This window comes from Sminthopsis crassicaudata, chromosome 1 (assembly GCF_048593235.1).
Source record: "Sminthopsis crassicaudata isolate SCR6 chromosome 1, ASM4859323v1, whole genome shotgun sequence".
Lineage (NCBI taxonomy): Eukaryota > Metazoa > Chordata > Mammalia > Dasyuromorphia > Dasyuridae > Sminthopsis > Sminthopsis crassicaudata.
In genome coordinates this window covers 43,823,381-43,850,412 of record NC_133617.1, presented here as the reverse complement: position 1 = coordinate 43,850,412, position 27,032 = coordinate 43,823,381, and the positions used below count along the sequence as shown (strand labels likewise).

Here is a 27,032-nt window from a genome sequence, read left to right as displayed (position 1 = left end):
GAAATGGGAAATGGGTATTATGCAATTGTGCTAATTATGAGGCAAACAGAAATATCAGGAAATGCTTCAAGGTTCACAAAGTGCTTCTTTAGTTTCTCATGATAACTCAGTAGGTAAGTAGTTAAAGTAATTAAGGGTCTTGTTATCCCCATTTGACAGAGGAGAAAATGGAGCCCAAGTTCAATTTTACTATTTGAATCCCCAGTGTATAATGTACTACCTGATTCATGGGAGGCAGTTAATAAGTACTTGTTGAATTAAATTGAACCCTTGAGGACACAAAGCCACTTTCATTTGTCTGTGTCTTCCTTTTAGTCCCCAATAAAAGGCCTTTTTAAGTAGGAAATGATCAGGAAATGTGTTAAATGGTCCAGAAAGAAAAACACTTCACACAATTATTAAAATCATAGAGTAATTTGGTAGGGGAAAAAAATGACCAGAAAAAAAAAAAAAAAACAAGTAGAGAAGCACAATTTAATAAAATCATTTCTTTAAAAAAAAAAAAACAAAAAAAAAAAAACCACATTTTCCTTTTCCCAATGTTCTAGAAGTGGTTAACATTAAAAGAATGAACTAAAAGCAGACTAGAGGCAGTTTATTTCGTGATCCAAACCCAGAAGGTTACCATGCTTTGAGATCCTGATCAGAATCAATGAAAGAATAAAATCAGGTCTTTATTTTGAGCATAAAATTTTCAAGTATTCTGACCCTGACATTCTTTAGGTCAAGGACCACGATCATAACAATTTCCATCTTCCTAGCTCCTTTCCATCATCATCGACTGGTCACAATAAACAAACCAATAAGCCGGGGATGTATCTTATTTGTGTTGCAGAGGGATTTTCAAAGGCCCCCTTGGTGAAATACAGAAATGGCACAGCTCTGCTCCCCTGGTGACTTCTGTTCTCTTAGTCAATGATCTCCGCCTCCATCATTGCCTTTAAGACTAGCAGGGGCCTAAAAGAGAAGAAAACAAATTTCTGATGAGTCAACAAAAGAAGAAACATTTGAACGATGAAGCATAGGAACCATATTCCATTTTCTTAACTTGAAGAAACAAAATGAGTATCATTTAAGTAAGGCAGATTTCAGATCACCATGAAATCTCAAATCTGAATGAGACCTATTATGGGCCAGAACTTGAAACAAGGTGCTAAGTCAATGGAATTGATAGAGACAATGGTTGTTTAGCATAGTGCTTAACAGTTCTCTAGTTCAGTACATGTACTTAGTACTTACTAGAGTTCCACAAGATTCACACCTTTAAGAGAGCATATATAAGCTAGGAACTTCAACCAGGATTCAGTGGGGGAGATTCAGAAGGCAGAGCTCAAGCTCTGGGAACCAAGACTACAGAATGCCTCCAAGAAAGCTAACCAGGCAGCAGGAAAGGAGACAAAACTTGGAAAGAGACAACAAAGGATTTGGACTTTAATACCTGGCTGCATTTGGGGTTCAGTAAGCATCCCAACAAAGGTTGCCTCCAGAGACTCCAAGAAAACCCCAACAAGAAAAGATTACATTTTAGAGAAGAATATTACAGAAACCTCAGTGGTCACCTAGCCCAATCTACTAATATCTAAGTAAGAATCTCTTTTACAAATCTGCCTACAAGTTATATCCCAACCCCTATAGAAAGACAGCTGGTTTTGGGGAAGTTATCTCTACCTACACCCCAGGCAAACAGCTCTACTTCTGGAGAGCTGCGAATGTAAAGAAAGTACATCTTACTTCAAGCTCCCTAAATGTGCTTCAGTGGTTCTTAGTCCTAATTTCTGAAGTCATGTAGAACAATTTTTTTTTTTAGTTAAATTTTTTTAAAATTTTACAAATACCAAATAAAATAGAATTGAAAATATTTGTCCTAGGAAGTTCTCCATGAGCTGAAACAAAGTGAAATGTCCTGTGTAAAAAGTAATAGCAATTTTTTTGGATGACCAGCTGTGAATGACTTTGCTATTCTTAGCAAGACAGTGATCCAAGACTAAATTAAAGGACTCATGATGAAAAATGACATTCATAGCCAGAAAAAGAACCAATTGTATCTGAATAACAACTGAAGCATATTTTTTATCCTTGAGGTTTTTTGTTATTGATGTTGGGTTGTTTGTTGGTTTTTTGTTGTTTTTTTTGGGGGGGGGACTATGTTTCATTTGCAACATGAATTTTATAGAAATGTTTTATATAACTTGAAATGTACCTTCTTAATGAGGGGTAGGGGCAGGAAGGAAGTCTGGAACTCAAAGTTTTAAAAACAAATATAAAAATAATTGTTTTACATGTAACTAGGGAAAATAAAATATTAAAATTGAAAATGAGGTTTGTACATGAAACTGTGAATCTCTATTATGTACAGTTTGTTTTCTTTTCTAAATATATGAATTCAGCCATATTACTTTGTTGTCCTGCTTGTCTGGGTTTGCTTCTGTTCTCTACATTTAAAAGAAAATGCTTCAAGGAACTTCTTTACTTTTTTTTGCAACTCTATCTCTAAACTCACTCTCTTCCACTATGTGGCAAAATTTGAAAAGAAAGAAAAGAAGGAAGAGAAAAAAAAAGAAGGAAGGAAAGAAGGGAGGAAGGAAGAAAAAAGAAAGGAAAGAGAATGAAAGAAATAAGGAAGAAAGGAAAGAAACAAAGAATGAAAAAAAAGAAAAGAAAAATGTACAAACAAAAAAAAAATAGTAGTTGTGTATGAAAATAGTCATCTCATTCAAATCAAGTTCACATTAGCATTAAAAATACTTAAAAACTGTATAAAATTTTTCTTAATTCTTTTCCTCTCCATCTTTTCAACTGATCCTCACTGGGGATGGTAAAATAACAAGAACAATAAAAATAACAACTAGCATTTTTATAGCACTTTAAGGTTTTAAAAAGTGTTATTATAGGGGTAGCTAGGTGGCGCAGTGGAGAGAGTACCAGACTTGAAGTCAGGATGACCTGAGTTCAAATGTGACCTCAGACACTTAACACTCCCTATTGCCTCAGGAAAAAAAAAAAAGTGTTATTATACGCTATTTCACACTTAGTATTCTTCTTAACAACCTTGGGAGACTAATGCTATTATTATTCCCCCCATTGCAAATATGAGGAAACTGAGGCAGAGGTGAAGTGATCTGTCCAACCTCACACAACTAGTAAGTGTTTGAGATGGGATTTGAATTTAGGAATTCCTTTATCCAGGCCCAGCACTCTTACCCACTCCACACCATCAGTGTTTTCATGATCTTGGCCATTCCTTTTAAGATAAAGTCTATCACTGCCTTTCCTTAAATGAGATGTGGTTTAAACAGGGCAAAGTACAATAGGACTATCACTTCAATCATTCTGCCTCTGCTTCCCCTTAATGGACACCATTAGCTTTTGGAGTTAGTATGTCACACATATATTATTCATTCATGATAACCTTAAAATTCATTTAAAAACAAACAAACAAACAAACAAAAAAACCAAGTTTTTTTTTTTTTTTTTTTTTTTTCCCCCACAGCCATTGTTTTCTGGACATACTTTTGCTTCCCTTATCCTATACTTGGGAATTTGAAATTTTTTTACAATTTTTTTTTTAAAATTGTTTAGGCAATCAGGATTAAGTGACTTGCTCACAGACACACAACTAGTAAGTTTCTAAGGCCAGATTTGAACTCAGATCCTCCGGATTCCCAGGCTGATGCTCTACCCACTGCACCATCTAACTGTCCCTGAGAAATTGATTTTTTGAACCCAAGTATAGGGCTTTACATTCATTCTTCTTAAATTTCATCTTACCTTAGCCTTTCAAGGTACTTTAAGAGCCTGACCTTTTTCATCCACCATGTTTAGTTTATCTCTCCTTAAGATTATATTAGTTTTTAATCTGACAATTATGTCACATGTGGTTTCTTCCATTCACTCATTGACCAAAATGTACAGAGTTCAAAGCCAGGTTCATAGGACATTCCACTGCTAACTAAGCTTTGATTCAGGCCATTTTATGTGCTATTTGATCTTCCTTACAGTAACAGTGTTATTGTGAAGATTGTTCTCCTGGTTTTGCTCATTTTACTCTATATCAAATTATGTAAATCTTGCCAGGTTTTTCTGAAACCATCCCTTTCATCATTTCTTACATCCCAATAATATTTCATCACAATTATATACCACAACTCATTTAGTTATTCCTCAATTAATGGGCATCCCCTCAATTTCCAATTCTTTGCCACCACAAAAGGAGTTGCTACAAATATCTTATTTAAATAGGTCCTTTTCCTTTTTCTTTGGAATTTAGGTCTGAATTCAGAAATACCACTGAATCAAAAGACATACTTAGTATAAAAATTACACCTTAGTAATTTTACATCCAAGGGTTCTGATAAAGACTTCATAGAAAACTGATTCAAATTTATAAGAACAAAAGTCATTCTCCAATTTATAACTGGTCAAAGGATATTAATATATAATTTTCAGATTAACAAATTAAAACCATTTCTAGTCATGAAAAAATGCTCTGAATCACTATTGATCAGAGAAATGCAAATTAAGACAACTCTGAGGTACCACTTTACAACTTTCAGATTAGCTAAGATGACAGGAAAAGATAATAATAAATGTTGGAAGGGATATGGGAAAACTGGGACACTAATGCATTGCTGGTGAACTTGTGAACTGACTCAGCCACTCTGGAGAGTAATTTGGAACTATGCCCAAAGGACTACTCTTTGATCCAGCAGTGTTTATACTGGGCCTATATCCCAAAGAGATAAAGGAGGAAAAGGGACCCCCCCCAATGTGCAAAACTGTTTGTGGCAGCCCTTTCTAGAGCAGCAAGAAACTAGAAACTGAGTGGATGCCCATCAGTTGGAGAATGGCTGAATAAGTTATGGTATATTAATGTTATGGAATATTATTGTTCTATAAGAAACAACCAGCAGGATGATTTCAGAAAGGCCTGGAAAGACTTACAAGAACTGATGGCTAAATGAAGTAAGTACAACCAAGAGAACATTGTGCATAGCAACAAGAAGATTATGTGATGATCAACTATGATAACCTTGGCTCTTTTCAACAATGCAATGATTCAAAGCAATTCCAAAAGTCTTGGGATGGAAAACGACATCTATGTCCAGAGAAAGAACTATACAGACTGAATATGGATTGAAACATAGTATTTTCACTTTTTTGCTTGTTTTTTTCCTTTCTCAAGGTTTTTTCCCTTTTGTCTGTTTTCTTATACAACATGACAAGTATGGAAATGTATTTAAAAGAATTGCACATATTTAACCTATATCAGTTTGCTGTCTTGGGAAGGAGGGGAGGTTTGGAAGAGAGAGTGAGAAATTTGGAAAACAAAGTCTTACTGAAAACTATCTTTACATGTATTTGGAAAAGTAAAATACTATTTTTAAAAAAGAATTATTGGACTAATTTGAAAATCCACCAACAATGCATTAGTGTCCCTATTTTTTCCCATCTTTTCCAACATTTCTCATTTTCCTTTTCTGTCATGTTAGCCAATCTGATAGATATGAAGTGGTATCTCAGAGTTGGCATTTCTCTAAATATTAGTGATTTAGACCATTTTTTAATATGAATATTGAAAACTTGGATTTCTTCCTCTGAAAACTTCCTCTTTATATCATTTGTTGTAGTTATTATGGTCTTTTTTCAGTCATATCCAACTCCCTGTGATCCTAATTGGGATTTTCTTGACAAGAGATTATAGAGCGGTTTGCCATTTCCTTCTCCACATCATTTTACAAATAAGTTAACTGAGGCATACCAGGTTAAGTGATTTGCCCAGGATCACCCAGCTAATAAGGGTAAAGGGTAAGATTTGAATTTAGGAGTAGCTATCTTCCAGATTTTAGTCCCAATGTTCAATTCGTGCACCATTTAGTTGCCCCATCACATCTTTTGATCATTTATCAATTGGAGAATGGCTCTTATTTTTTATAAATGACTCAAGTTCTCTACATATTTGAGAAATGAGACCTTTATGAGAGAAACTTGATATAAAAATTTTATTCTCAATTTCCTACTTTTCTTCTAATTTTGGCTGCATTGGTTTTGTTGGTGTAGAGCTTTTAAAAAAATTTAATGTAATCTAAACTACTTATTTTACCTCCTACCTAAACTCTTTCTCTATCCATTAATCTGATAAGTAATTTCTTCCATGCACCCCAACTTTTGTTTTATAACACCCTTTATATTTAAATCATATACTCATTTTGAGCTCATTGTGTGAAATGTTCATCTATGTCAAGTTTCTGGCAGATTACTTTCCATGTTCCTATTTTTTGTCAAATTGTAAGATCTTGTCCCATTTGCTGGGATCTTTGAGTTTATCAAACATTAAGCTCTTTTGTTTCTGTATAGAATATAACAGCTCATCAATTCCTTTGGTCTACCATTCTATTTCTTATCCAAATTGTTTTGATGATTACCAGTAGTAGTAGCTTGAGACCTTGTACTATTAGGGCCCTTTTGCATTTTTTTCTTTGATTTCCTTGATATTTGTGACCTTATGTTTGTTACTAATTTTCCTCATTCTATAAAGTAATCCTTTGGTGATCTTACTGATACAGCATTGAATAAGTAAGATATTTTGGGCAGTACTGTCATTTTTTATTATATCAACTCAGCTTATGGTATATGAATTTAATGGAAGAACTATTCTGCAGAAAATGATAAAAGGGACAGTCTTAGGGCAACACAGGAGAACTTGTTTGAACTGATGCAAAATGAAGTGAGCAGAATGGAGACAATTTATGCTACAGTAACAAGGCTGCAAAGATAAACAACTCATGTTTTTATTTTTAGAAGCAATTGAAATTAAATGGCTTGCCCAGTATTACATACTATTTTGAACTCATATCTTCCTGACTCCAAGCCTAGTGCTCCATCCACTAGCATCTGCTAGCTGTCTAAAGACAAACAATTCTGAAAGACAACTTAAGAACTTTCCTCAATACAATGATCAAGCAGGGGTCTGAGAAAACCCATGAGAAAAATTGATAAATAGGTGGACACAGGGTGCAATAAGAGACAAATAATTTTGGATATCTCCAAAATGGAAATCTGTTTTGCTTGATTATGTATAATTGGTGTGTTTTTTTTCAAGTTTATTTATTTTTAATAGATATTGTTTTATGAATTACGTTGGGAGAGAAAAACCAGAACAAACAGGAAAAATCATGAGAAAGATAAAAAAGATTATGCATTGTTAGTATTATAAGGTGAGAACTCAGGTTGTCTAAACAATTCTCTAGCTCAGAATTCACACCTTTGGTTTGGGCCTTTGAAGGGAGTTTATACCTTTGATCTTCTGAGGTAGAGTTTACATGTTTAAAAGAAGTTTACACTTTTAAGAGGAGCAAATTCATTGGTTGAAGTATTTCCCCAGGCCCCGTTGAGTTCTCACTACAATCTCTGTGAGGATAAAAGAGGGCAGCATTGGGTCTGGAGAGGAGTCGAGTCTGGGACAGAGTCGGGAGGGCAGGCTGGAAGGAGAGAGTCTGGCTGGGAGATTGAGTTGAGACGGCAGATGACCGGCCCTTTAAATTTGGCGCCCAACGTGGGGCAAGGACTTTTGCTTATCCTGACAAGGACTTATTTATTCTGAGCCCTCCAGAGGAGCTAGCCTGGATCTTCACAATGCATAACTGTTAAAAGGGCTTCATTTTTCCTTTTTTTTCAGTTAGGGGTAATAGTGGTAAAAGGGAAAGATGATAAATTTTGGTAATTGAAAAAATATTTTAATTAAAAAAACAAAAAAATTAAGATAGTGATAGGGACTAAACTTCTGATTTCATTGCCATAAGAAATTCTTGAATAAGAAAACTATGATGCAAGTTATAACCTTCTGTGTAATCTGGAAAGTTGTTTGGAGCAATAAGAGGTTTTATTTGGTTCATCTAAAACTATACAATGCTAATACCATATTGAGGAGAGAAAAAGTAGAAAATAAGACCATTAGGCTAGGTCGCTTAGAGTGACCATGTACAGTGGCACACCTACCTGTCTAGCCAAAAGTCATCTCTCTCTAATCAAAATTCACACAGCCCTTGAATAATTTTTCTTTTTGTACTTTCATATTTCTATCTTATATTTATATGTGTATTCTTGTCCACTCCCTTTCCCAACTGTGAACTTTGAGGTCCATCACCAAAGGAAGGTGCCTTACACACAGTTGATACTTAATAAGAAATAATGAATAAGAAATCCTTGAGAGGATATAGAGATAGGACTCCAACAAGTATAATCTCTTCATTTTGCAGTCAAGGAAACTATAGTTTAGACAGAAGTGATATGCCTTCTCCAAGGTCACACAGAAACACAATACACAGCAGGCTCTTAATATTTATTGATTGATTGATGGGGCAGAGCTAGGATTCGCTCTTAAAACTCCTAATTCCAAATCCAGTTCTCTTTCTTTAAATCACTTTGTCTTCATTATGTTTATTAAGGAATAAAGACATGAATTAAACAGTCAACAAGCAAAACTAAGCACCTATATAGAAGTAGCTAGGTAGTGCAGTAAGTATAAGTACTGAGTCTTCAGTCAAGAAGACTTGAGTTCAAATCTAGCCTCAGACACTTTGGAGCTCTATGTCCATGGATAAGTTACTTTGTCACCGATTTAAATCCCCCAACTGTAAAATGGAGATGATAACAGCACCTGTTTCATTGGGTTATTGTTAGGGTCAAATGAGACAACAGTTGAAAAGCAACTAGCACAGTGCTTAGAATGTAGTAAATGCTTAATAAATCTCATTCCATGTACCATATCCAGTACCTGCTGGGGCTACAAAGACTAAAGGAAAGCAGAATCTGCCATTGAGCACTTTACGTGGGGTAGGACTGAGGAAAGGTATCCACAAAGTATTATAAAAAAGGACTTTTTGAAGAAGGAATCTTGAAGGGTGCTTGTTGTGTCAAGTCACAGAGTTTAAAATGAGCATCCCAAGCGTGAAGTATACTTGTGCAAAGACACAAAAGATGTAAAGTTATGAATGGGGACGAGCAAGAGCAAGCAGGGCAAATGTGTGAAGAGCATTAGAAATTCATATTCCTCTCTTAGGATCAAGGTTTTTTCCCTTTTCTACTTCCTCAGCCAGAAATCAATGAGTGCGGGAAATCTGATATACCCAAGCCAAGACCTTAACAGATGATAAAAGAAATTCTAAGTTTGGGCTAATGGGTGTGTTCCTGCTTATTGGGTTTGCTCACTAAGGTCTGGGGAAGTGTAGATTCTCTCTTATGTCTTAACAAATGACATGGAAATCAATATCTCATATTAAGATTTGAATGACACAGGTCACTTTAGTACCCCAAGACTCTCATTTTAAAATATAGCCCATTTCTCATAATAGTCATTCTCTTAATAACCAATCAATTGATTTTCACCATCAGGGGATTCTCTTTTTCATAAGGCTTTATAAATATCAAAGGTTCAAGAGGCTTGTTCTCTTTGGGGAGGACGCTGAGCTAGTTTTTGTTGGCAGCTTTCTAGATTGGTAGAAAAACCAATTTTAATTTATCTAGAAACCTGTATGTTTCAGAATCTGTTAATCATCATAAGGAGCACAATCAGCTTGGAAAGACAGGCTGCAAAACTAGGCATTGACCCACACTTAACATCATACTCCAAGATCAGGGCAAAATGGGTTCATGACCTAGGCATAAAGAATGAGATTATAAATAAATTAGAAGAGCATAGGATAGTTTACCTCTCAGTCCTGTGGAAAAGGAAGGAATTTATGACCAAAGAACTAAAGGTCATTATTGATCACAAAACAGAAAAATTTGATTATATCAAATTAAAAAGTTTTTGTATAAACAAAACTAATGCAGACAAGATTAGAAGGGAAGTAATAAACTGGGAAAACATTTTTACCGTCAAAGGTTCTGATAAAGGCCTCCTTTCCAAAATATATAGATAATTGACTCTAATTTATAAGAAATCAAGCCATTCTCCAATTGATAAAGTCAAAGGATATGAACAGACAATTCTCAGATGAAGAAATTGAAACTATTTCTAGTCATGTGAAAAGATGCTCCAAGTCATTATTAATCAGAGAAATGCAAATTAAGGCAAGTCTGAGATACCACTACACACTTATCAGATTGGCTAGAATGACAGGGAAAGATAATGTGCAATGTTGGAGAGGATGTGGGAAAACTGGGACACTGATACATTGCTGGTGGAATTGAGAATACATCCAGCCATTCTGGAGAGCAATTTGGGAACTGTGCTCAAAGAGTTATCAAACTGTGCATACCCTTTGATCCAGCAGTGCTACTACTGGGCTTATATCCCAAAGAGATTTTAAAGAAGGGAAAGGGACATGTATGTGCAAGAATGTTTGTGGCAGCCCTCTTTGTAGTGGCCAGAAACTAGAAAGTGAGTGGATGCCCATCAATTGGAGAATGGCTGAATAAATTGTGGTATATGAATAATATGGAATATTATTGTTCTGTAAGAAATGACCAGCAAGATGATTTCATAAAGGCCTGGAGAGACTTACATGAACTGATGCTGAGTGAAATGAGCAGGACCAGGAGATCATTATATACTTCAATAACAATACTATATGATGATCAATTCTGATGGACGAGGCCCTCTTCAACAATGAGATGAACCAAATCAATTCCAAAAGAGCAGTAATGAACTGAACCAGCTTTACCCAGCGAAAGAATTCTGGGTGTGACTATGAACAACTACATAGAATTCCCAATCCCTCTATTTTTGTCTGCCTACATTTTTGATTTCCTTCACAGGCTAATTGTACACTGTTTCAAAGTCCAATTCTTTTTGTACAGCAAAATAACTACTTGGACATGTATACATATATTATATTTAAATATACTTTAACATATTTAACATGTATTGGTCATCCTGCTATCTGGGGGAAGGGGTGGGGGGAAGGAGGGGAAAAGTTGAAACAAAGCGTTTTGCAATTGTCAATGCTGGAAAATTACCTATGCATAAAATTTTTGTAAAAATTAATTAATTAATTAATTAGTTGATTTTTTAAAAAAAGGAAAGACAGGCTGCAACCAGCAAGAGCAGAGCTTTAAATGACCAATGCAAGAAGCAGCTCCAGAAGCTTCCTGAACAAAAGTGATGCCCAGTGACTCAGGTTTCAGGGAGCCTGAGACCAAATTCAAACCCATAATATTTCAGCAAGCTGTAATGCCTACCCCCACCCCCACCAACAGCCATTTTCTGAAATGTGGAAATTGCCCTGCCTTTCTTACCTCTGTGTTTCCATCGTCAGCCTTGGCCTCCTGAGAGCCAGCGTCAAAGTCGTGGTTTGGAAGCGTGTTGAGCCAGTTGGTCATGGAGTGCTCCTCCATCTCGGTCTTGATGATGGTGGGGTAGATATACTGCTCTTTAAACACAGTCATCTTCTCCTCCTCTTCCACCCAGTCCAGCGGTTCATGCAGCCCATCGTTCCCAAAACGTCGATTGTACTGTTCAAAATGGACCCTCTCCAGAACGAGACCAAGTCCCGGCGCTTTGGGGATGTCAACCTTCTCCTCTCCCCAGCTGCGTTCCATCACGGACTCGGGCACGTAGCCCTTCAGGACAGCGATCACCAAGCCGATCATCTTCCGTATCTGATGCATCATAAAACTCTGCCCCTTGATCTTGATCACGGCAAACTCCATGCCTTCCCGCATGAAGGGAGCCTCACAGTGCATCTCCATGATATAGCGCCTGGCACTTGGCTCCTTGGGGCCCTTCTGAGAGGTGAAGTTGTGGAAGTTGTGGGTTCCCTTGTAGCCAGCCAACAGCTGGTTGACTTTCTCCAGGGTCTCTGGGCTCAGGCGGTACCTCTCATCCTGAATATCGTGGTCCTTGTGAGCAAAGGCAAATGTCGGCAACATGTAGAAATACGTCCTTGCATCACATCTGTTCTTTGAATTAAAACTTCCAGTGACCCTCTTCAAACCTGAGGAGCAATAATGAGAATGGCAGGAAAGAAATACTGAAATATTATACACTGCAATGAGATTAGGAGCGTAGGCTTAGAGCTGGGACAGCTCTTACCTCCAGGCCTTTGCACTGGCTGTCCCCCACACCTAACACAACACCCAATCTCTCTGTCCCTTTGACATGTTTCAGATGCTGTCTTCAGCAGGAAGCTTTTCCTGATCTCCCAAATGCTTGTGCCTTCTCTCCCAAGTTATCTTGTACTTAAATACTTGTTATCTTTTTACCAATTTGTGTTTGTGCTATCAATAATTTTATGTGCCTATTGTCTCCCCCGTTAGGAAGTAAGTTCCCTGAAAGTAGGGACTGTTTTATTCTCCTAAGTTGTACATCCAGGTATCTGTCATATAGCATATGGAAAATGGCTTAATAAATGTTTATTGATTAACTTTCCTCAAAAATCATACAGTCATAGCTAACTGGTAGCACAGAGGACAGAGCACTAGGCCTGAGTTCAAATCCAGCCTTAAATACTCACTAGCCGTGGGACTCTGAGCAAGTCACTTAAATGATGTTTGTTCAGTTTCCTCATCTGTAAAATGGGGATGATTATAGCATCTACCTCCCAGAATTGTTATGAAGATTAAATGAGATATTTGTAAAGCACTTAACACATGCCTGGTACATAGAAGACCATATAAATGTTGGCTATTATTCACAGTATAGTAGCTCTAAGACCATATGGAACCTCAGAGGCCATCTGGGATAGCCCAACAGTAGTCCAGCCCCAACACTAAAATACAGACAAAGAAACTAAGGCCAAAAGAGAGTAAATGACTTAGCTAAAGTCACCTAGGTGGTTCCCTGAGATAAAATCAGGTGCATTATACACTGATACATGTTGCTCCCTCAATCAGAAATTCAACGAAAATGTCTTAAGCATCTCCCATGTGCAAAAGGCAGCATGCAAGAGAAAACTGATTCTCAAAGTGTGCTCCAGGATGCCTCATGGTCCCCAAGATGCTTTCAGGGAGTCCTAGAGGTCCAAATTCTTTTATAGTTACATTAAGAGGTTAGGTGCCTATTACAGACTCCCCACTTTATCCACAACAAAAGGATAATAGCTGTCTTCTATTAGGCCAGACATTTGCAAAACTATGTAAAACAAGGCCATTTTTTTCATTCAATTTTTTTGTTTCAGAAAATAAAATTGTTTTTAATTTTCATTTTTAAACTATTATTTATGTTCATATATAATGGTTTCATTATCACTAAAAGAATATATTTTTAAAATTTACTTTTAATTTCTAATACAGTCAATATCAATAGTCTACATATATCAAAAGTCTTTGAGGTTCTCAATAATATTTAAGAAGTAAGTGGGTCCCAAGACCAAAAATGAAAACTATTGATACAGAGGAAAAAAACCACTTGCTTTATATCCCAGCCTCTTTTTTAAAAATTTATTTTTATTTTTAAAACATATGCATAGTTTCCAACATTCACCCTTGCAAAATACTGTTTCAAAATTTTTTTTCTCCCTCCCTTTCCCCTACCCCTCTCCTCCTAAATGTCAAGTAATCCGATATATGTTAAATATATACAAATCTACTACACATATTTCCACAATTATATACTGTACAAGGAAAATCAGATCAAAAAAGGAAAAAAATGAGAAAACAAAATCCAAGCAAACAACAACAAAATAGGGAGTGATGGAGGTTAAGGAAAGCCCCAGAGTCCAATAGGGAACAGAGAAAAGAATAAATATTTATGTAACATTTACTTTGTGCAATCTTTTTACCATTATTATCTTATTTGAGCTTCACAACAACCCCAAGAGATAGGTACTATAATTATCCTCCATTATACAGATGAGGAAACAGAGGCAGACAGAGGTGCTACGACTGGCCTAAGATCACATAGCTGAGAAGTGTCTGAGACTGGATTTGAATTCAGTTCTTCTTGACTCCAAGGACAGCCGGGGGTGCCATAGTGTGCAGAGTGCCAGACCTAGAGTCAGGAAAACTCACCTTCCTGAGTTCAAATCCAGCTTCCAACACTTTCTAGCTGCATCCAGTCACAACAGAGAAGGTACTGGGAAATCTGGGGCCACCTCTGATCATCATCTTAACTGTAGTTCATTAATAGCAGTGCTGGAAGGGGACCTAGTGGTAGGTCACCTAATTCAACCTGTCTTCACGTATTTTTTTTTAACTCATTTAGCAAATGAACCCAGGAATTCAAGGGCATATTAACTAAGAAGGCATTTAATGCTCCACACCCACAGTCCCAAACCCTAAGAAGTACACTAAGCTCCCCACCTTCTCTGTTCTTACCTAGGATTCTGATATGAGATGGAAGGTGATTATTAATCTTTTCCAAAATGTTGTCAATGAGCCACACCTTCAGGGATACAATCTGGCCGGCAGCAGACACACCCTGAAAAGGAGACACCAGTTAGAACAGCTTGGGGGAGTGGGAAAGGGGGGAGCAGGGAAAGACACGACAAGCAGGACAGTGTTGAAATTCCAATGTAAAATTTCAGTTATGTTAAGAAACCCAAACCCTACATATCTGGAGGCAGAGACAGAAGTCCACTCTATTTCCACGTGCCTCTGACAAAATGACTGAGTACTCACAATCAGAGTCCCATGCCCCAGGATTATTTGCCCCTCCAAAAAAATGAGAAAGAAAAACTAGACAAAAATGAAAGAGACAGATCTGACCTTCTTCTCCAAACTGCTGGTGTGCCTCTTTGCCAGATATAAGAGTGAAACATATCTACACATAGCTTGGAATAATTTTATTTTAATTTAATTATTTTAACCTCTCTGAATAATACTTTTCTTCTTTATGGGTAAGAAGCAAATTAGATTGCTTATCCACAATTTTTACAATCTTCCCAGGAGACAGAATATGGGCAATTCACTAATTTAAAAAAAAAATGATAAGAATTTATAATTCAAAATGAGATGACTTGGTCAATTAGCTTCTAGCCATCAGCCTGACAATTAATTTAAAAAGGATAAGAGGTTTGGGGGCTTTTTTTTTTTCTTTTTCATTTAATCAGATCAACAGAACAGAAGATAATTTGAGGGTAGAAGAAACCTGGTGAGAGGGCAAGACTCTTCAGGATATAGTTAGAAAACTAAGTAAACTTTATTCCACCCATATCCCAGTGCAACATGCCTAAAGATCAAGCTTTTGTCATCTAATTACCTCCATTTTTGTAACCTGAACTTTCCAGAGAAACTTGATTAACAAATAGGTCAAATTTTTCATGTATATAACTGTTGTCTCTCAGTTTACCTTAATTTCAATAATATCAACATATACCCTAAGGGGGTCAAAGAGGGAAAAGTCCCTCATGGTCACCCCTTTTCTGTAGTAGCAAACAAAGTGAGTGACCACAGATGGGGAGAATGGCTGGAAAAAATCATGGCATCTAAAAGTAATGAAAGATCATTGTTCCATGAGAATCGATGAACAAAGATTCATAGAACTGATGCTGAATGAAAGAAGCAGAGCCAAAGGAACAGCACTCACAATAATTAAGTAAAACCAACACAAAAGTCCAGTGAACTAGGAATCCATGGAATGATGAAAAGTTAAGTCCAGACTACTTTCACAGAGAATAAATTTTCCCACCAAAGAAGTGTGCTACCCACCTCCTTCTAGTTTCCAATTAGTGATGAATCCTGTGAAGGGGCTTAATTCTCCCTGCAAGTTTCCACTGTGTTGGAACCAGTCATTTTTTACATGGTTAACTTGGAAGAAAGAATCTGAATGCATGAAACCAATTAAGGGATCCATCATTCATACAAATAAGAACCTCACTGTAGTCTCAGATTTTTTTTCCTCTTCTTTTTTAATTTTTTTGTTTGTGGGAGAGGGGAGATATCAATATAAATATCAATAAAAATCTAATTTTTTAAAAAGTAAAAGTCCTTCTAGAAGAAAGCTATGCAGAATAAAGAACAGATTCTCAAACATAACCAATATATAGCTGATTTTTCCCTAATAGCTAGATGACAAAGTGGACAGAGTGCTGGGCCAAGAAGCTCTGAGTTAAATCTGGCCTCAATCATGTCCTAGTTTACCAGACTCAGTTACTTACCTGTATGAATTATACCTTTCTTTTACACAGAAAAGAAATCAGATGTGGCCTGCAAGTTTGCAATTCTTTCAATCTCTCCAATATGAGCAAGTTGCTTAACCTATTTGCCTCAGTTTCCTCATCTGTAAAATGGGTATAATAACAGCACCCACCTCCCAGCATTGTTGTGAGGATCAAATGTGGTAAAAATTATAAAACACTTAGCATAGTGGCTGGCACACAAAAGGTACTGTATAAATTTGAACTATTATTATTAATTATATTTTGGTTGCAGGCTTTGGTTGGCAGGCAGAAAAGTGACATGGATTTTTTTTTAAGCGCATCAGATTTTTGAAGAAAAGGATACCTTGTCTGTCCGTGCACACCTCTGAAAGGACATTTTCTTCATATCTTCACCATGGTTTTCTGGAATACAGCCAGACTGAACAAGAGCAGACACCAAGTCGTCTTCAATAGTCTTGAATTGGGAAGACCCCAAGTTCCTCTGAGAAAGGGAAGAATGGGCTTTATTTTCTCCTGCTTATACAAAGCAACAATGGATAACAGCAATACAGGATTAAAAAGGTCCTGCTCTGAGCTTGACTAAAGATTGACTGAAGGTTAAATATCTTAAAGGATAAGGATCACCCACATTTCCCTTAAGTCTGGAGCATGAAAAAAGTACGATGGTACTTACTTTCAAACACAACACTAACCTCCCTCAAAACCAAAAATGCCAGTTGAAATCCTAAACTCCCGAAGGCACGTCAAACTACTTCTGGCAAAACCTGACTTGTCAAGAGTCACCAAGCTAGAAAGTGTCAGGGTCAGGATTTAAAGCCAGGGCTTCCTAATTCTAAAGTGCAGCATTTAGAATTATAGAATTTGTGAACTGGAAGGGCCTGGCACATGAAATTATTCATACACACACTTAACAATTTATATATAATAATATAATATGCCATGTTACAAAAATGATGTGTGTGCGTATATGTCATATACGTATGTTTGTGTATATGGACTGGTATAGGAGATATCCATATCTATCTAGGGGGAGCTAGGTGGCACAGAGGAAAGAGCACCAGGTCTGAAATCAGGAAGACCTGAATTTAAATCCAGCTCTGTAACCTTGGGCTAGTCACTTAATCCCGTTTGTCTCAGTTTCCTCATCTGTAAAATGAGCTAGGGAAGGAAATGGCAAGCTGCTTTAGTATCTTTGACAAGAAAACCTAAAATGGGGTCATGAAGAGTTGGACAAAACTGAAACAACTCAAACCACAATCTATTTCTATATCTGGACATATTTTACTATTTATTAATATGCTGAATATTTAATAGAATTGATATTTTAAATATTTAGGCTATACTAAGAAGTGCATATAAGGACTGGTGTATGAGATATCTATTTAGATATATATTTTATAATAAAACAAAATTTTTCATATGTCATATGTTATTGTGGAGATAGAATTTAATAAAGGAAGACTTTTTCAGTCAGTAGAAATGACTACTTTGTGTAGTTACAAACTAAGCCAACTATTCTCTACAGACCTTTTCCCACCCTTTAATATCGTTTTTTTTAATATCATCACATCAGAATCCATTCACAACCATACCCTTAGTCCATGTGATGTCCCCCTCTGTTTGCCTCAGTGACAGATACAGTTCTTAAGAGTTACAGTTTCACCTTTAAATAATATATATTTTTTCTTCTGTTTACCTTTCAATGCTTCTCTTGGGTTAAGCCAACCATTCTAGAGAGCAATTTGGAACTATGCACACTCTTTGATCTAGCAGTGTTTCTACTGGGCCTGTATCCCAAAGAAATCTTAAAGGAAGGAAAAGATCCCACATATGCAAAAAATGCCCTTTTTGTAGTGGCAAGGAACTAGAAACTGAGTGGATATCCATCAGTTGGGGAATGGCTGAATAAGTTATGATATATGAACATTACCGAATTATTGTTCTATAAGAAACCTTATCAGCAGGATTATTTCAGAGAGGCCTGAAGAGACTTGAACTGATGCTGAGGGAAGGGGAAAAAAAACTAAGGGAACATTGTACATAGCAATAGCAAGACTGTTCAATGAACAACTATCAGACTAGATTCTTCTCGGCAGTTCAGTGACCCCAGGCAATCCCAATACACTTTAGATAGAAAATGTCATCCCCATCTAGAGAGAGAACTATGGAGACTTGAATGTAGATCAACATATACTATGTGCTTTTTTCCTCATTTTTTTCTTCCTCATGGTTTCTCTCAACCTGATTCACATGAAAATATGTAAAAAATGAATGTATAACAACCAAAAAAAAAAAAAAAAAAAACCAAACCTGTTTTATACATAACTGAGTGAAACAAAAATTAATTAACTATTAATTGATTTTTAAAAAAGAGATGACTACCTCAGCTTGACCAAATGAAGCTGAGTGAAGGCAGGTCTTTTAATCATAAGTATGTATTCCTTCTGATTGGTATGATAATTGAGACCTCCCTGGCAAAGGTAAGCCAATCCTGGTCAGCAGACATTTTAATGAGTCACCTCAGCTCCTCTCCATCCAGAAAATGGGAATAATCCTAAATAATACGAATGTGCAGCTGTTAGTAGGCTAGATTTCAAGATGGATAATACCTGGGTAAAGATACAAATTACTCTAATATAATTACTTTAAGTAATGACAATTCAAAAGTTTGACCTTCAGGCAATTTTCTCTTAAGTACAAATAAAGAATGAAGGTAAAAGGGTAAAAATTTTAGCCTCACAGATCTTGGAAGAGGATTGAACCTATGCAGGCTTAAGTCTTAAAAACAGAACTAAAATCAACTTACAATTTTACATTATACCATATCATATATTACATGTACTCAATATGTTATGTTATCAATATAGAGTAAAAGTAATATCATATAATGAAAATCTAAAATAAGGTCATGAAGAAACTGAATAACAATAGTAAATATAGAGAGAGATATATAAAATATATATAGAGTCCTTATGCACATGTGTGTGTGTGTGTGTGTGTGTGTGTGAAAGAGAGGAGAGAGAGAGGCAGAGAGAGAGGGGGGGGGAAGGGAGAGGGAGGGGGGGAAGGGAGAGGGAGAGGGAGAGGGAGAAGGAGAGGGAGAGGGAGAGGGAGAGGGAGAGGGAAAGGGAGAGGGAGAGGGAGAGGGAGAGGGAGAGGGAGAGGGAGAGGGAGAGGGAGAGGGAGAGAGAGAGAGAGAGAGAGAGAGAGAGAGAGATGTATGCAGGGTAAATATTCCACAGAAAAAGATCATGTCCTTGGTAGCAACCAGGGGTCTCCAGGAGGGATATGGAAAGAATTATCTTGTCCCTAAGTGGGCCCTTGTTCAATTTCTTGCATTGACAGGATTATTTTAAACTGACATAGTCATTATATACGATCTGGAGACCAAGCTATAGATGTCAGCCCAAGGTTATTTTGTATAAACATTCCTTAAAGTCCAGGAAACAAAACAAGGAAACAGCATCATAAGCATCCCTTCCTCTGAGTCCTTTCCTGTAAAAGATCTCATTTTTCCCCCTGTCAATACAAGTTCTGTTGGAGAACCTAGTCCACCTTATGGTGTCATATTAAAGCTTTCATCCCTGGACTTGAAGATGGCCTGAACTTGTGAATTCTTTCTGGACAACTCCCAACCTTCATGACTTCTGTGTGTGTGTGTGTGTGTGTGTGTGTGTGTGTGTGTGTGTGTGTATGTGTGTGTAGCACTTAGAACCATGTGTGGCACATTTTTGGTGTTTGGTTGTTTCAATAATGTCCAATTCTTGATGACCCCATTGGGGTTCTCTTGGTAAAGATACTGGGAGTATTTTTCCCATTTTCTTCTCCAGCTCATTTTACAGATGAGGAAACTGAGGCAAACAAGCAGAAATGGTTTGCCCAGAGTTACTCAGCTAATAAGTATCAGAGACCAAATTTGAATCCCGAAATTATTTTTTTCCTAAAAAGAACCCTACTTCTTCAGCTAACTCCATTTAAAGCTATCTCACTTACTAAGCATCACAATGGCTAGCTAAATGGCCACTTCTGCTAAGGAACTTTTAGCCTATTTCTTTCCCTTGCTAATGGCTAAACCTCCCTTTTGGAACTTAGCCTGCTGAGAAATAAAATCTTTGCCTCTTGATTTGGAGATGGTCTAAGCCTACAAATTGTTTTGAGATGCTTTGCAACACTGGGCCGAAACACCAATATATTTTGGAGGGTTAAACATGTATTCCAACATTTGGTGGCCCATAGAGGAGGCTTCTGGAACTTCAGGACATTTGGGGGATCCATGCTCCTGCATCCCCAGACCCATTAATTCCAAAATGGGAAATCTTACAGGTGGAAAGGCCCTGTACTTTGAAGCAAGAAACACAAGGTTGAGGGTCATCTCCGATACCACTTGGTGACCACCAATAAAATGATTTCACCTCCAAACCTTAGTTTCCTCATCTGTAAAATGAGTAAGCTGAACTAGGCAGTCTCTGAGATCCTTTCCAGCTCTCTTATGATCCAAACAGTCTCAGGTATGACCTATAACCTCCCCCGAAGCCTGAGTCTCAGTCATCTGTGACTTCATCAGCACAAGGACTCCCTCCCCCTCCTTGACTTCATCTTTGACCACCATCTTTGTGGTTCTCCTACATCCTTCATTCCTCCACTAAGATCAAGGATGGGCCCAAGATCCTCCAGAGAGCTAGTATAGACACAACATTTTGGCACCTGAACAGGGATGTCCAGAAGGACAAGCCTCAAGAGCTTTAACATTCTGGCCTCTGACCCTAGCCTCCTAAGACCCACTCAAGAGTCACCTCCAGGCTGGGGTTTAGCATCCATTCCTGACCAAAACACAGCCCAGGAGGCCATGCAGACCAGCCTCGAACTTCAACTAGATTTGTATCAGTGAGGTCCCCAAGAGCTCTCACTGACCATTCAGTGCCTGCTCAGCCTCCTGGGGAGTATGGGAGGTGAGGAGAGGAAAAGGACAGCCCCTCTGAGGCAGCCTGATGTTTGGGAAGCTTTTCCACACAAGCATCAGTCTCTTCGAAGTTTCCACCTCTGAATGTATGTCAGCCCTCCAGGTCTCATTGGGACTCCAGCAATGCAGCCACTCCCTTTACCAAGCAGAAAGCACTACCTCGGCCCTTTGGGACAAGGATTCTTTACCAGACATGCAGGAGCACATTTCCCCTCTGGTCCCAATGCTCAGCAACCTTCTCACCCTAAAAGTTCACTCTGCCCAGAAGCTCTTTTCACTGGAGGGTTGGTTCCTCCCAGACCCTCCATCTTCAGTGCCTTCAAGTTTCACCAGGGAAGCTCCCATGGACAGGAGATAGGACCGCATTCCCTACTCTGGTTACCTCAGGCACCAGCTACAAAATGGGAAAAATATTCCCAGAATCTTTATCAAGAGAACCCCAATGGGGTCATCAAGAGTTGGACATTATTGAAACAACCAAACACCAAAAATGTGCCACACATGGTTCTAAGTGATGCATGCGCACTCCAGGTGATTCTGCACTGTCTTCATTTTGCCCTCACTCTTCATCTCCCTTCAAAGTACCATCTTTCCCATTCGAGCAGCAGCTTCTTGAAGGCAGGGTTGTCTGGCATATGTCAACCCTCAACCAAGGCTTCCTGACTGAACTTGAATCCATTAATCATCATATCTGAACATAAGGAGTTTGCTTTGTAATCCAATGTGTCTTTGATACATTTTAAAATCTTATTCTGAGGAATCCACAGGTTTCTCAATGGGTATAAGTGTGAGGAAACTTTAATAGTTTGCATGTTGTCTCATCCACTGGACTTAAGGAAGGCAAGGAAAAGGAGGAAGAGGATGAAGAAGAGAAAGCAAAGGAGGATCAGGAGGAGGAGAAAGAGGAGGAAAAGGAGGAGGAAGAAGAAGAAGAGGAGGAAGAGCAAAAAGAGGAGAAAGAGGATGAGAAAAAGGAAGAGGAAGAAAAGGAGAAGCAAGAGGAGGAAAAGAAAGAGCAAGAGGAGGAGGAGGAAGAGAGAAGGAGGAGAAGAACAGGAGGAGCAGGGGGAAGAGGAAAAGGAAGAGGAAGAGAAAAAAAGGAGAATCAAGAGGAGGAAAAGGAAGAGCAAGAGGAAGAGAAGGAAGAGAAGGAGGAAGAGGAAAAGGAAGAGGAAGAGGAAAAAAAGAGAAGCAAGAGGAGGAAAAGGAAGAGAAAGAAAAAAAGAGCAAGAGGCAAAGGGGGAAGAGGAAGAAAAGGAGGAGGAAGAGGAAAAGAAAGAAGAGAAGAGGAGGAGGAGGAGGATGAAAAGGAAGAAAAGGAGAAGAGGAGGAAAAGGAGGAGTGTTGCCTAGGTAGAGGATCCTTAGCCATCTCAAGAGACCTGGGAGTTAAAGGTGCCTCCAGTAGCACATCCAATCCTTCCACAAAGTAAGTAACTCTCCTCCAAACAACTGGAGCCAAACATCCTCTTGTATTCTTTCCCCCTCCTCTAGTTTTATCTTCTCTAGTTTAAACATCCCTCTTGAAGACTTTATTAAATATTCTCTATAATTTTTTTTCTTTTAAATGCTTTTAAAGCATTTTTGGATGGACCTGTGATTTCAGGGGACTCCTGGGAGGAGCCGCTCTCATCCTTGCCAGTGAGAATTCCAGCAGCTCCCCTAGGATCAGGAGGAACAGTCTAAGGCTCACTCTCGGACACCCTCTCTGCCTTTTGGAATTCAGACTCTTCCAACATAAACCCACAGAAATCACACAGCACAGCTGCCCCTGGGCAGTAGATGGCAGGAATTTATCCACATACCTGCATCCCATGGTAACCTTTCCCGGAATAGGCCATCAGAAGCACAATCTTCCTTTTGGGAAGCTTTTTACTATGCTCCTCATCTTCCTCATTGTTCTTCAGCCTCTTAGCTTGGGGCTCAGTTTCCTCCCACTTCTTCAGCCCCCGATCCTTGCTTCCCCTAACATTAGGGTCCTCCTTGACTACGGGCCCAGGCTCGGCCTTCACGGGCACGGTCTCCAGGTGCTCAGCCATGGAAACCTGTCTGTAAAGAACCCAGAAAGGGGCATCAGAAGGGCCTGGACAGAGGCATCTGTGGGATGGACAACAGAGCAAGGCAACATGGGAGGGGCGCCACGCTACCTGAGATGCCGCAGTTCAGAGTGCAGCAGGGGCAGCAGACGGGTGTGGGCGCTCTGCTGAGCGACAGCCTCAAGCTTCACCAGGGAAGCTCCCATGGACAGGAGATGGGACCACACTCCCCGCTCTGGTTACCTTAGGCACCAACTACAAAGGCACATGGAGAGAGGAAGCAATCAATCAATCAGCATTTATGAAGCACCTACTGTGTGTAACAAGAGAGAAGGGAAGGCAAAAGGGCAGCTCCCAGGCTAATGTGGGAGACAACACGCAATGAATTATGGACAGCAAGCCCTTAAAGAAGGTAAGATGGAGATCATCTCTGGGGGAAGGTGCTGGAATTGTAAGAGATGGGCAATTGTAGCCGAGTCAGAATGGATGCCAACTCATCAATCATGAAGTACCTATTTTGTGCCAGGTGCAACCACGAGCTGGAGATGAGGAGGGGGAGCATCCAGGGCATGCTCAGCCACTAGACAGAGAGTCACTGGTGGAATGGCCCAAAGACTGAAGAACAGAATGCATTTGGGGGCGCAGACCAAGGCAGCCTTGGCAAGAAGTTTGGGGTATCTCTGCTCCCAGTGGTCCCATCTCTTCAATCTATCCTCCACCAGGCAGTGGAGAGGCAAGGATAGAGACACAAAGGGAAAGAGAAAAAAAAGGGAGAGGAAAAGGGAAAAGGAGAAAGAGAGAAAGGGGGGGAAGAGGAAAGAGAAAAGAGAAGGGGGGAAGAGGAAAAGGGGAAGGGAAAAGGAAAAAGGGAGAAAGGGTAAGGGGAAAGAGCAAAGAGAGAAAAGGGGGGAGGAGAAGGAAAAGAGAGAAAAAAGGGGAGGGGAAGAGGAAAGGAAAAGAGAAAGAGGGAGGGGGAAGGGAAAAGGGAAAAGAGGAAAAAGGGAAGAAGGAAAAGGAAAGAGAAATGATAGATGGATGATAAAAATGACAGAGATAGAGATGATAGTAGATGACACAGATGAATGGATGATGGACAGGGATAGATGGATAAATATATAGACAGATCCTTAATGTATAAGTCTACTTATTAAATTATAGATGGCTGACAGAATGGACGTTAGGTAGGTAGATATCCTTAAAGCACAGGTCTGAGTGTGTCTCTTCCCCAATTTGCCTCCAGGAGAAAATACAGACTCACCTGGCACTTAAAAGCTCCTCACTTCCTGGCTCTCACCTGCCTTTCCAGACTTGGTACATCTCTTCCTCCTCCTCCTCCTCCACACACTCAAGAATCCCCCAGATCTGCTATTCCCATTTCAGGGTTTTTGAAAGCCTTCAGTGCCTAGAATGTGTATAGCTGAAGTGACCTTTCTGAAGAGGGACTTGGCTACCCAACTCACCAGCCTGCTTTGTATGCAGTATTTAATTATCTTTGTCCAAGTGGTCTCTTCCCTCTTAGAATCTGCGTTTCTTGAGGACAGATTATGTTCCTTTCTGTCTGGGTATCCCTGGCCCTGTCCATGGTGGTTTAGTATTAAGTTAACCTCCCTGGGATCTTACTGAATCGTATGTATGGATTCAGCCTCGGACATGAACGTCCCTGGCCCCCTACCCAGAGAAAGGAGGCAATGGACAGAGAGAAGGGCTTGGATCACTCACTCAGCAATGCATTTCACCTTCACGAGACTCAGTTTCCCCATCTCTAAAGTGGAAGTAATAGCACCTATTTCCCAAAATTGATGTACTGGTCAGCTAAAATACATAAAAAGGAGTCTTAAAACACCGTATAAATGCTAGCTATTGTTATCTCTTTTTAACAAGGCTTTTTATTTTCAAAGCATATGCACAGATAATTTTTCAACAATGACCCTTGCAAAACCTTGTGTTCCAAATTTTCCCCTCCTTCCCTCTCCCCTCTCCCCTAGCTAGATGGCAAGCAATTCAATATATATTAAACATGTTAAAATATATGTTAAATCCATATCTGTATACATATTTATACAATTATCTAGCTGCACAAGAAGAATAAAGATCCAAAAAGGAAAAAAAAAAATGAGAAAGAAAACAAAATGCAAGAGAACAACAAAACGAGTGAAAATGTTATGTTGTGGGAGGGAGGGGAAAATTCGGAAAAGAAGTGAGTACAAGGGATAATGCTATAAAAAAATGACCCATGCATATGTATTGTCAAAAAAAAAATTATAATGATAAAATAAGCTAATAGTCACGTGAAAAAAAAAAGAAAATGCTATGTTGTGATAGTATTGTTAACATTATAATTATTATTAGAATGTTTAGATATTTTAAACCTCTGGAAATAGCTTAAAAAAAAGCCACAAGGGGGGCAGCTAGGTGGCGCAGTGGGTAGAGCACCAGCCCTAAAGTCAGGAGGACCTGAGTTCAAATCTGCCCTCAGACACTACCTAGCTGTGTGACCCTGGGCAAGTCACTTAACCCTAATTGTCTCAGGAAAAAAAACAAAACACAAGGGATTACCAAAGTAACCAATGATGCTTCAATGCAATTATCTAAATATAAGTATATTTATGTGTATTCGTGTGCATTTATATTTACAAACCCTAACCCTAAAGTACATCCTCCTATTATTTTGTATACTGAAAAGGCATTTGTGAAGCACTTATGGTCTAGGGAGCAGCGTTAAATAGCTTCCTGTATACTGTCATTTACTGAAGGTGCCTATTTATTGCCCAGGGTAAGCAATTATTCATCTCTTACTGTACACTGTGTACAATCCCTCCGATTCTGCTTGACTCCCCCTTGGGGTTTTCTTGGCCAAGATACTGAACATTTATTTTAACAAACCTCGGACTGAAAGTACATCCTCCTACTGTATGTATCCTGAAAGGCATTTGTGAAGCACTTATGGTCTAGGGAGCAGCGTTAAATCGCTTCCTGTATACTGTCATTTACTGAAGCACTTATTGCCTAGGGTAAGCAATTATTCATCTCCTACTGTATACTGCGGACGGCCCTCAGATTCTGCTTGACTCCCCCTTGGGGTTTTCTTGGCCAAGATACTGAACATTTATTTTAACAAACCTCTGACTGAAAGTACATCCTCCTACTGTATGTATCCTGAAAGGCATTTGTGAAGCACTTATGGTCTAGGGAGCAGCGTTAAATCGCTTCCTGTATACTGTCATTTACTGAAGCACTTATTGCCTAGGGTAAGCAATTATTCATCTCCTACAGTATACTGCGGACGGCCCTCAGATTTGAAGCGGCTTGCCGATTATTTATCCAGTTCATTTTAGATGAGGAAACGGGGTGAAGTGACCTGACTAGTTTACAGAACTAGTTAAGCGCCTCAAGATCCGAAGTAAACGTTTCTGACGCCGGAGGCCCGGGTCTCTCCGCAGCGCCACCTAGCTGGTCCTACTCTGCACTGGAGGGGCGATTATTTACCGCTGGATGCGGATGGAGAAGCAAGGATTGATCGCTTACTGTTTGCGGGGCCATGAGGATACAACGAAAAGTCTCGGTAACAAGGGGGTTAATCCAAGACGCTCCAAACTTGGCAAAGCGACCATCGTCACAATCTCGTTTTACAAACTGAGGCCCGCCGCCGCCGGGACTCGAACCCGGGCGCGCGCACTCCCCGCTGCGCCACGGAGCCCAACGCGAGCCCAACGTGGAGCCCATGCGCGGGCACGCCGGAGCCCAGGGTCCGGCTCCCGCGCCTAACCCCGACCCAGGCAGCCCCTCCCGGCGCCTAATCGCCCCCCCTCCGCCTCCCTCCTTGCGCCTCTCGCTCAGCGCGCAACCACCCCCTCCGCCCCCGCCTACGCAGCCACGTGCGCCCCTCCGTAGCCCCCACCGCCCCATGCCCCCAGCCCCCGCCCCACTTACGGAGCTGCGCGCGCGCCGAACGGTTCAGGACCACGTGGGCGCCCAAACGTCCCGGGCGCGCGCGTGG

General features: G+C 39.4%; 1 protein-coding gene across 6 annotated transcripts; it reads right to left on the bottom strand.

The window, feature by feature from the left end:
• Positions 1–460: 460 nt before the first annotated feature.
• Positions 461–27,032, bottom strand: PUS1 (pseudouridine synthase 1). Of its 6 annotated transcripts, XM_074299839.1 has the most exons (8): positions 26,561–26,716; positions 24,330–24,437; positions 23,147–23,290; positions 22,805–23,048; positions 16,384–16,521; positions 14,257–14,359; positions 11,239–11,936; positions 461–957 (listed from the first exon to the last, which is right to left on the bottom strand). In XM_074299839.1, the coding sequence occupies exons 3-8, from the start codon at positions 23,239–23,241 to the stop codon at positions 913–915; spliced, it is 1,323 nt and encodes a 440-aa protein (XP_074155940.1). In that variant the 5' UTR covers positions 23,242–23,290; positions 24,330–24,437; positions 26,561–26,716; the 3' UTR covers positions 461–912. The 6 variants fall into 6 exon arrangements, with proteins under 6 accessions (XP_074155940.1, XP_074155932.1, XP_074155924.1 ...); XM_074299831.1 differs by lacking the exons at positions 24,330–24,437; positions 26,561–26,716 and adding an exon at positions 26,966–27,032; XM_074299823.1 differs by lacking the exon at positions 24,330–24,437 and having other exon boundaries at positions 26,561–26,902.

Excerpts from the sequence above, each read along its gene's own strand:
- PUS1 (XM_074299831.1), bottom strand. The coding sequence starts at position 23,241 with ATGGGAGCTTCCCTGGTGAAGCTTGAGGCTGTCGCTCAGCAGAGCGCC. Across the intron at positions 11,937-14,256 it reads ATCTCATATCAGAATCCTAG|GTTTGAAGAGGGTCACTGGA; the intron begins GTAAGAACAGAG and ends ATTGCTCCTCAG. Across the intron at positions 958-11,238 it reads CTGACGATGGAAACACAGAG|GCCCCTGCTAGTCTTAAAGG; the intron begins GTAAGAAAGGCA and ends CTTCTCTTTTAG.